General features: G+C 42.9%; 1 protein-coding gene across 2 annotated transcripts in view; it reads right to left on the bottom strand.

The window, feature by feature from the left end:
• PTCH1 (patched 1) overlaps window positions 1–10,318 on the bottom strand; it is a 73,971-nt gene extending 63,653 nt beyond the window's left edge. Inside the window, exons 1-2 of one of the 2 annotated variants that reach the window (XM_065406090.1) lie at window positions 9,926–10,318; window positions 8,153–8,345 (exon numbers count right to left, since the gene is read on the bottom strand). In XM_065406090.1, coding sequence (XP_065262162.1) covers window positions 8,153–8,345; window positions 9,926–10,318 — 586 coding nt within the window. The remainder of the gene's footprint in view (window positions 1–8,152; window positions 8,346–9,925) is intronic. The other variant, XM_065406091.1, reaches the window with a different exon arrangement.
• Between the last annotated feature and the right edge of the window lie 773 nt (window positions 10,319–11,091).

Here is an 11,091-nt window from a genome sequence, read left to right as displayed (position 1 = left end):
CTGTGAGTTTGTGATTAAGGAGTTTTATTGTTTCTTCAGCTTTTCCAGATACAGTTACTAACAAACACTCATGGGGGAAAGACCTCCTGGGAAGGAAAAGATGGGGGGGGAGGGGAGAGAGAGAGAGGAAAACCTATGAGTTATGGGAGATGAATAAGGAAGATTAAGAAAATGCAATCTGTACCATCGTAGGTATGCAGAGATAGGGTGGACATATGGTATTATTTTCCATTTAAAATAAAGGACTGCTAGGTAAAACTAGGCTGTTCAATTTCTGTTCTCCAAATTCAAAAAGATCAAACTTATTTAGTAATTTACATTCCTATACTATCACTTTTAGAGATGATATATTGTGCAAGGTCAAGAAGACAAATTTTGCTGAATTTACAAGAAGAACCATCTAACAAGTAATAGTATTATAAGGTCTATCTCAAAAGCAACATTTTATCAAACCAAATTTTCTCAAATTCTGCCCAGTAAAGGGCCCAAGGAAGAGATCACTCTTATGGGCATAGTCTAATCTGAATGAATAGTAATTTAAATGCATAACTCACAGTTGTGTTAACAGGAGTCATGCACATAAGCCCATAAGTGTCAAGTTGAGAACATACCCCAATAGATACTAAAATGAAAGCTGTTGCAGACAAGTTAAAGCTAGCATCCTAGTGGACAGCAGCTCCAGCAGGTCACAGAGAGGTCAGCTTTGAAGGAGAAATCCAAATGAAATATAAACATGGCATTGTGGAAACCAGACAAATCTCCCATAGCTTCGTCCAGCCAGCACTAATCTAGGCATCAGCTGTGGAGCATAATCTAAACAAACGGATCAGTCGGTTCATACATCTGGAAGCTGTCATATTTTAGAGCCTCCTAACAGTTATGTATAACTGAAACATCCAGTTGCATATGCTAGCTTTTAAACCTGTTGAAGGGTCAAAAATTGTTACATGCAGACACTATATTCTGGGAAGCCACCACAGACATTGTTTGATAACAGGGACTGGATTCTCTCCTGTCATTGAAAAACCCATTGAAATGGATGAAGCAGAGCTGGGGGAATGAAAACCTCACAAGGAGCTGTAGAATTTTCCTTGAACAACCCCCTTTGCTGAAAGGGACTTGGGGAGCCAGGGATTTTAGAGGCCTCTCCCTCTCCCAACCCTCTGGATGTCAAAGATCCATGAGGAAGGGAAAACCTGTCTGCACAGAGACAAACGCCATCTAACAGGTATGGCTTCTGCTCCTTTCACACCCTCCTGTCCGGCACCACAACTCCAGCAGGAGCTGTACTTCCAATAGCTAGGTTTCCTCTGTGGCTGTTCAGCAGCAGTTGCAAAGGGGACCCAAAGGAAAGCACACAGCTTTGATCTATATTACTTTACACCTGGATTTCTGCATTGAAATCCCTGGGCTCTATAAGGAACAGTGCTGCAGAAAGTCCCCTCCCATCCTTTTCACCATCATCAGAACTCAACAAGGTACAGGAATTCACATGGAGCACAGGAGGATGGAGGGGATAAATGGTGCAATGGAGGCCACACTCCTCCCCAAACTGACACACACACACATTCTAAGAGGAAATAGGGGAGACCCCCCCTCCCTGTCTAGATCCACTGGGGACAATCTGGTCCAGAGATTAATCAGAGTGTGCAATGTATGGAAATAACAATAATGAAGACACTTTCACTGACTTCAAACCAATAAAATGTCCTTAAATTTTAAACAAGCAAACCAAAACGGTACTAATGTTTCAATGTATTTAGAACTCATGAGGGGTACAAATTGATTGCTCTGGAAACTGAGATCCTCTGGCATCCATAGAACAGTTACAGCACAAGCAGTGGCAATACAGTCTGTATTTATCTGGTACAATTTTGTATAAATCGTGGGTGAAATCCTGGTGCACTGAAGTCACTGGCTGCACTTGGGTGAAATCCTGGCTGCAGTGAGAATTTTGCCATTGACTACAATGGGGCCAGGTTTCAGCCTTATCTTAGAAATTATGTAAATAGTGGCCACGTGTGGTATTTTCAATACTCCCAGACTCAAAGATTAAAAAGTAATTTAAAATTCCTCTTCCAGATTTTTTGACGTACAAACTTCCCCACCCTGTCTCACAACTGTGCATCAATCCTGGCCTGAAATTACCATACCTAGAGGAAGAGTGTGGTTCAGTCTCCATGTCTATCTAACCCCTGGCTGCTCTATTAAAGAGTCTAACATGGGTTCAACTGTGTTGGTGGTGGTTTTAATGATGTGGGCACCTGTCCACCAAGAACTGGACTGAGACCACCAGTGATCTCTTATTTAACATATGAGCTTTAAGAAGAGGCTACAGACATATTTCCAATAAACAAAACCTTTTTACGCATTTTCACTTAACACTTTAATATTTTAGAACAGTTAGTTCAAATAAAAAACACAGAAGTTAGTCACCACTCATTTTAGCACTTAAAATTAAATTGATATTTATGTATTATGTATTAAAAATTGCTCTTGACCTTCAAACTAGAAACAAACTGAATCATTCTTCAATTTTGACGACAGTTAACTTTTAAAAGAATAAAATTCTGTTTCCATTAACATAACAGCCTAATAAATTTATATTGACTACATTCCCAATATTATTGTCCCTGGGCTAGCACATGACACTTTTACTACTACTTCTACTTTTGCTAGACATAACAGTAAAACCCCATTTATCCAAACAAAACGGGAGACATGAAGTTTATTCCGATAAATAACAGTGCACATTATGCATGCTGCAGTAAACATCCCAATGCAAGATACTGGAAGTTTACAGATAAGTAAGCGCCTATGCTGAATTACTTCCTTTCCTGCCATCTGATCTTTACCACTCCCTTTTAGATTGGTACCATTCTTTGCTACCAAACAAGTTACATTAATTCAAATATTTCTTACAAGTTCTTATTATAACCAATAGCTAGTTATTTATCAAACAAACAAACAAAGTGAACTACTAAAAGAGTCTTTTGTGCTCCCTTACAGCTAAATCCTCCTCCTTCCTTCTGCTGGGTGAAAGGGTTCAAATTGTCATAAATTGTGACTGGGGAAGATTCCTTAGGTCAGAGCATGGCATTGGGGTTCAGCAATAGAGCAAGTTCTGCTCTGCCACTCATCTACCTTTTTCTAAGCAGTATTGCAAAAGTAGGCACAGCTAAGACCATGAAAGGAGGTCCCAACACTATTCAAGTCCACACAGGATGAGGCTCTGGTACTGTGGAGAAACTTGAAGCAGAAACATACAAGTTGCAACAGTTCTGACTGGGCCAATTCATGCTGTCTTTATTCAAGCAAAACACATTGATTTGGCCCACTGAGAGGAATGTGTTCTTTAGTAGTAGCAGACCCATGGAGGTCTATCACTTTATCACCTTCCTTTGTCCCTCCAGAAGGGGTAGTTTAAAGTTAGCTGTCCTATGCAGCATTTGAGGAAGCACCTCCATTTAGGGAAACTAGTCTGCTTCATTCACTTTGCTTCCTCCTCTTTACCCCACTCCTGAGCTGCATAGGTAGATTAATTGCCTACTACTTTACAGTATCAAAGGGTGAGGTGACCTCATTATAGAATTTACGGATAACTTATTTTGATTAATACATTTTGTTTAACACTGTAGGCAGCGGGGACCTTACCATACAAGCTATATCTATCCAACTGCACAGAACATTTCTTTAGTTGTGGTTAGCATGTGCTTTATTTGTTCCAGGTACTGAAGATGAGCTTTCCACATGGCTGCTGAGACATCCCTCCCCCTTGCTTTCAACCTCCCTGGGGAAGAAGAGTTCTGCCTATTTCACACAGTTGGTCCTCAAAGGGCTGTTGCTGCAAATAACCACTTGCCATGTGAAAGAAGAGGATCAACTGCTGCACCTCCTTTCCTGGATGGCAGGATCTCTGGCTTGGAGTCTTTACATTGAATATTGATGCCTTTTTCTTAATCTCCTGATTGGAGGATAAGAAAAAGGGGGAAAGTGATAAGAAAAAGGAAGAAAGGTGAGAATGCAGTGCAAGGACGGTAAAATGAGGTGGCAGGGAGAACGGGACAAGCCTCTCTCCCCTTATGATCTGCAACAACCCTCACCAGTAGCCATATTACAAGTGTCATGTGTCAGACCCTTTATTTGGGGATAAACCCACACATTTGCTATGGGATATAGAGGCCAGACCTCTGCTATCGATCTCTTCACTGATTTAGGTTCTTATGGGGGGAGCCCAATCATAGTGGTATCTGGGCACCTTGTTGTGTATGAGCACATGGTGCATAGTCAATAGAGATATTTCACAATAACATGCAGTTGGATCTATGACCCTTATCTATATCCAACAAGATTCATCCACAGAGGAAATGAATGCAAAACCCTTTCTGCACTTGTGGATGTTGTGTGCTGCGTAAGGAGCAAACTGAACAATCATCACATTTCCAGCATGCACAGCCCCAGACAGCAGGTCATGATCAGACAGATCCACTCGCAAACAGAACTGTGTCCTTAAGATGCCATGCCATGGCTTTTGTTTGCCAAACAGGCTAAAATTGAGCGTTCTATGGCCTATATAATAATAATAAATCTGAGGTTGTGAATCTTTCTGATGAAGGAAAGTCCTAGTCACTGCTCAGTCTTGGAAGAACCTGAAATGTTGGACTGTTGGAGAAAGGAGTTTGGGGATCAAATTGAAGGTAGTGTGACTGTGGGACATACAGGAACAATTTAAATATTCTGGACAACAGCAGCAAGAGGATGGATTAAAAAGATATTCCTCTAAGACACTGTTGCTGCCAAGAAGTGATTCAGGGGAAAGCCACTTGGTACCAGTATGCACACCAAAGGCCAAGTGTGTTGGCACAAATTGTGAAGTAGGGAGTCTAGTAAGAGAAAATTGCAAGAATGAAGAGCTTTAAGAGCTGTTTCTTTTTCTCTCTTTCTCTTTTGAGAACTTGCCCACCAGGCGGGTTTTTGCAGCTCTTAAATAAATACTTCAGCTGTAATAGCTTTAAATATACCCTTCTCGTCATTTATTTCGGACTCTGGGTGATCTTAGAACTCAGTCAAACTTCATTCTCACTACTTATAATTAATTCTGAGTTAGGATTTTTTAGGTTCATAGTTCACTCCTAAGCTTCAGTGGTGTAGTACCTTCCATGTTCCTGGTATTCATTACATACAACAAGTTGGTCTCTAATGTAAATACTGACAGTTCCTTGAGAGGTGATAATTTTTAAACATTTGAACAAAATAAAACATTTTATTGCAACTGCAATGGAAATGTATTTTACATAATTAGCTGTGTTTAACCAATATTGCTCTGCATATTCAAATGATCTTATTAAACAAAGTGTAAAAAGCAGAATAAAATATCTAGTCTAATAAACAGATCAGTTTACAACTTGTTGTAAAGAGTTTTCTTAAGACCTTAGGATCAGAAAATTGTGCCTTCTTTTGTTTTAGTATAGTACCTAGCACCCTGGGGTCTATAAATAATAGTATAGGTAGGTTAGGAATTAGGACTGCACGCACATGCATGTGTGCGCGCACACACACACACACACACACACACACACACACACACACACACACAGAGTGAAACTGGTATTTTAGCATCACTTTCCAGCACTTATGCACAGAAGGAACATCATTCTCCAATCTACCTCTCCCCATACTTCTCCCCACTCCAGCTCCTCACTCTGCACTCTCTTTTGTTTATACTTTTAACCACAGAAATATGCAACTGCTATTCATTTGGTTTATTTGTATAGCACCCATGTTCGTGACCAGAACATTTATACAGTCTCTATTGAGAAAACATACAATTTAGTCAAACTTTTCTATTGATGGCCTTACAATGGCAGTCTGGGAGGACTGGGAGTTAATTTAATTTAAATTAAGAATATGCTCTTTCATCTTAATTAACTACCCTTTTCTGTAATCTAAGAATGCAGAGGTTTCCAAATTCAGAGTTTTAATAATATTTCACTGATATGAAAACTAAACTCAATAAAAGTTAAATTAGACAGGTCAACTCTGTACAGCCAACAGTATTATGAATTAATATAGGCTACACAAATTCTGAGTACTATGAAGTTAGTTTTTGTATTTGGGAAAATATTTTTTCCATGCAGCACCAATGGCATGAAAAGAGGTCAAAGCAGTGACTAAATCAAATAGCTATTTTGTAAATCATATTTTTTTCTAGAAAACCATGTTTCCATTATTGGTCATACAGGAACTGCCAGTGCAGTAATCAGGGAGTTTCTTGGTATTAAAGTGACAGGAAAAACAGGTGGCATGAGATGGAACCACCATTCCTGGTAGCTGGCTATTAGTTATACGATAATTAAGATACTAAATCACTGTATAATATTGCAAACCAACATTATCAATGAAGTTTCCATCAGGAGGCAGAAGCAAAGGAGTGAAGAGACGATTTTGAAACATTTCATTTAAAACGCCGCAAGAGAATCTTGCAAAGAGTTAAGATACAAAACAATGTTGAAAAAATATTCAAACCCTATTCATGAAAGTAGTAATTAGGGTAAACAGTTCTCCTAATGGACTACATTCATATCCCAGCTTCTGAATGCACATCTCTAACTTTGGACACAATCCTGCTGTGTTCCTACTCAGCATGTCTGAATAGGGATTGCAGGATGGTCCCACTGTACTTAGAACTATTCTACTACTGTACAAAGACTATTCAGTTATCAATAAGTTCTTATCTTAAAAACAAACAAAAAAGCTCACAAAATGCTGAATGGGTTTGCCACTGGAGTCAATGGGAATAGAATTGCCATGCTCTCCATCCATAAAGCAAGACAGACTACTCCCATGGTCTGTTGATCCCTTTCCTTTCACTCAGTACTGCTTTCTCAACACACACAGGGCCATTCAGTAGTGGTTACTTATGCAGTGCTCCATGTTATTTTTTATGAGCCAGATACTGCTATAAGCTGCTTTAATTTAAATCCAGAGTAACTATTGTGGCCAATAAGTTAGTTGGGATTTACACCAACATAACCGTGGGCAGAATTTAAACCTAATCTAATACTGTTTTATCAAAAAGAATAAATATGGGCTTGATTTTCCCCTCCCTGACAATGGTGTAAATCCAGACATCCCTTGGAGTGACATGGTGGTAAAACCCATTAAACCTGAGAGAAGACTCAGGCCCCAAGGGGCTGCAATGGGGGCTTTGGGTGCACAAGGACTGCAGGATGGGGCCCCCTTTATAACCTACATTTTTTTAAAAATGTACTAAACCGTACAAAATGGCTTAACCTTTAAGCAAATTCATCTAGGTAGCATTTCTACCCTGCTGATTAAACATGCTAGTGCAATGCAGATTAACCACCGGTGCAAAAACTCCGCTTGACTGAATTTGCTAGTCTCCTGCTTAAAAAGAACCCAACAACCTGGTTTTAATCTAAAAAAATTACCCCTCTCCCCAGCAGAGCTGGGCTCCCACCCGCTCGGGGACATTAATCTGCTTTGCAAACAATCCAACATGCGTTCCAGTCTGGGCTTCACTCTTTTTTTTTTTTTTTTTTTTTTTTTTAACCTTGAGACAAATGTTTTTCCCCGCAGTTGAAAGCTGTCCAAAAAAACAGGACCACACACACAGCCCCGCCGCGCAGCGCTGCTCGCGTCCCTCTGCGGCTGGGGAGGGCGCACACACTCCCAAAATGGCGGAGGGGAGGGCTGCTCTCCGGACAGACTTTCCTTTCATGCTATTACAGCTGGGGGGGGGGGGCACCACCGCCACCACAAAACAAATAAACCCAAAACAACACCCCCACCAGCACTGATCCCCCCTCCCTGCAGACAGACACACATGGAGGTGGTACATCCCACAGTCTGTCCCTCCACCCAACACGCACGCTCCTTCTCAAAACCAGCTAGCAAAACACGATCCACCAGAACAGATTACAGCACACTCTTTGTAGGTTTCACCTGGCTTCCACCCAAACTACTAAGCAATCCACAATTCCCCTCGCTGTGAGGAAGGTGGGGAGGGGGGTTAGGTGCATACTGGTATATATCTGCATCAGTCAGTCCCTGAAAATGAAAAAAGTGGGGTGGGATGGAGGACAGAATGGGTAAAAGGAAGAAAGTCACAAGAAGAATGATCAAGTCTTACCTTCTACCCAGAGCTCCTCCACGTTGGTTTCGAGATTAGCTGCCCTTAATCCTACAGCGAAAGCCCCAAATATCAGGAGGCCAACAACCAAAAACTTTCCGCAGTTTTTTTGAATGTAACAGCCCAGTTTAAATAATAGTCTCTGAAACTTCGCTCTTAGCCACAACGGTGCTTTTCTTCCAGTAGCCTTCCCCTGCAAGGCAAGAAAAGGTTAGCAGTTAAACGCCTGGAAATAACCACACACCCCCAACGCACATACCTTTTGGGGACTGGAGGGCGACCAGAAGCAAAACAATTATTAATGCATAAAGGTAAATAGCCTCACAGCGTCCAATTGATTGGGAACAATAATACGACAGACTGTGCCATTAGAAAGACATCTCTGCTAAAGGTTTTACTCCATGACCCCGTTGAGCATCTCACATGCACTGTACACAGTTGTATGGACAGATGTATATTTGCTGCTAATTCTCCTATTCATAAATCAATGCACAGTTTGGGGATTACATCACTGCTTGAGATCCGTAAAAATGATACAGACAGTGCATGCTCCCTGGTCTGAGTAACTGATCACAGCCTTCTTATAATGAAGTCACCGCTATCAATTCAATTTGCAAAAATTCATTCATGCTAGCAAGATTTACAACACTAGGGGAGAAATAATCAATGCAGATGAATCGCAACAGGCATGCCAAGAAAAAAAAATCCCTTTCCTGTTCTTGTTACATCTCTACAGGGCTGATCGGGGGCTGCTGGTGGGGGAACGCTACTGTGTAACAATTTGTTGCCGTGTCCCTGATTCCCAGCTCTCGGCACCAACTCTGTAGTAAATGCATGTTCCACGTGGTTAGCAATGCTGTAAGATCATAAGCTTAATAGTAATTCATTTCCATAGAGTTTGGAGACGCTGTGTGATCTGAATTAGGAAGTAGAGCAGCCATCTGTAAGCTACGACAATATTTGTGAACGGAAGAGGGCAGCCACATGGATTTTTCCCCCTTTCCCTTTACTGCAAAGCCTAAAAATCTGCTCCCTGGAATGAAACGATCTCTGAAGAAAGGCAATGGCTCGATGTTGTTTACTTTGAACATTTTTTCCCTTGCAAAAGTAACAAGCGGGATTTGTGCGTGCGTGTGTGTGCGTACGCCAGAGTCAAGTTTCCATAAAATTCCTACACGTGGAGCATTTTAATATTAAAAATAAAAGCAACGATCCAGGGGAACTCTTATCTGACTTGCACGGCAGATTTAAGGTGGCAATTTGTTTACAACTTTCATTTTTCCTCCAGCCGCTGGGGGTAAACATTACACACTTTCTCCACTACAGGATTTCTCTCTTAACGAAGTCGCCACTCCACACTTATTGGAAAACGTAACAAAGCAAAACTTCGGCCAAAAAAAAAAAGGGAACCATTGAAACTTGTTTCCCTGTTACAGCCTGGTGTTGCAGAAGTTGAACGACACTACAGCGGGATGGAGAGAAGCAAAGGAAAGAAAGAGGCAAGAGACTAGGGAGAGAGAGGAGAGTGACCCACAGGCAAAAAAACGTGGAACTGTCCCGGGTAAGTTTAATGAGAGGAATCAAAAGCACAAACACACACCAGGGAAAGTGTGTACAAGACGGGAGGGAGGGAAAGGAGGGCACGGGACTCACAGGAGTTGTTCCCCCTTACTCCCAGCGTTTTATTGGTGGCTGTTTCATTTTCATCTCCCTTTTCCACCCCGGAGAAAGTACCCTCACCGCCCCCCAAAATCTGGAAAGAGATTAATGCACCTTTGAAATCTGCTCCAAGGCAAAAGCTGCATCGCAGTAGCTTGGCCGCTGCAGATACTCCAGATCCGGTGCCGCGGCGCGTCTGTTCCCTCCGGTCCTTCTCCGCCTTCTGCTACAGCTTCTCCCCGGCCGATCGAGGTCTCTGCAGCAGCCACCGCCACCAGCACCGCTGCTACTCTCCGGCTCCGAAACGTTAACAGCCGAGGCCATGTTGCCGCCGCCGGGACGGGGCTGTTGCCTCTGCTGCTGCTGTTGTTTTGGCGACCCACGGGCTGGGTCCTCTGTGATTCCCCGCAGCGCGTTGCTGCTTTGGGGCGATCCAGGGGGACGGGAGGGTTGCTGGGCTGCTGGCGCTTCTTTCCGCAGGCTGCTGCTGACAGACCACCTCTTCATACCGCGTTTGCTGCTGCTCCTCTTGCTGCTCCGGGCGAGTCAGACCCTGCGCCTTCCATTGCAACATTTCGCGATGATCCGGAGCTTTCTGGCGCTACCGCTTCCCACATCCAGTGCGTCTGCGAGTGGAGTGAGTGATTTGCCTTCCCCCCTTCGTTCCTCCGGCTTTAACTTTCTACTGCTCCTTTTGCAGCTTAAAGAAACCAGCCTCCCCCCCTTCCCCCTCTTGTCTTCCTCTGTGAAAGCAAAGCAAAGGAGGGCTGGAGCTTTTCTTGCTCTCAGTGGTGCTGCTGGTGTGGAGCTGCTGGCTGCTGCTCTGTCTCGACGCGCTGTACCATTCTGTCTCAGCGCAGAGCTGTCTCTGACTCCCGGGGCTTTTGGGACTCCAGTCTCTCTCTCTCTCTGTATGTGTGTGTGTCTCTCTCTCTCCCTCTGTGTGTGTGCAGCAGCAAGCAGCAGCTCCTTGATTCAATAGATGAGATGAAGAAGAAAAAAAGAACTCTCTCCATTTGGATAAAGAGGAGGAGGAGTGAAACGGGGGGGGGGGAGAGAAAGAGAGAGGAGAGAGAAAAAGACTTGAAATCCCGCCCCTGGGGCTGTCAGATGGCTTGGGTTTCTGGGATTCGATTGGCTCAAGGAGGGCAGAAATTACTCAGCAAACATGACTATTATTAGCTGCTTAGCAACAGCTCACCAAAGTAGAGAGACCACCCAGGCAGGCAACCCTTGTGTGTGCATCTCCAGCTTCAGGGGGAGCCTTAAAGAGATCCAGC

The sequence above is a fragment of the Emys orbicularis genome, chromosome 6 (genome assembly GCF_028017835.1).
Source record: "Emys orbicularis isolate rEmyOrb1 chromosome 6, rEmyOrb1.hap1, whole genome shotgun sequence".
NCBI lineage: Eukaryota > Metazoa > Chordata > Testudines > Emydidae > Emys > Emys orbicularis.
Note: the sequence above shows the minus strand (reverse complement) of the source record. Positions and strands in the feature narration are given on the sequence as shown.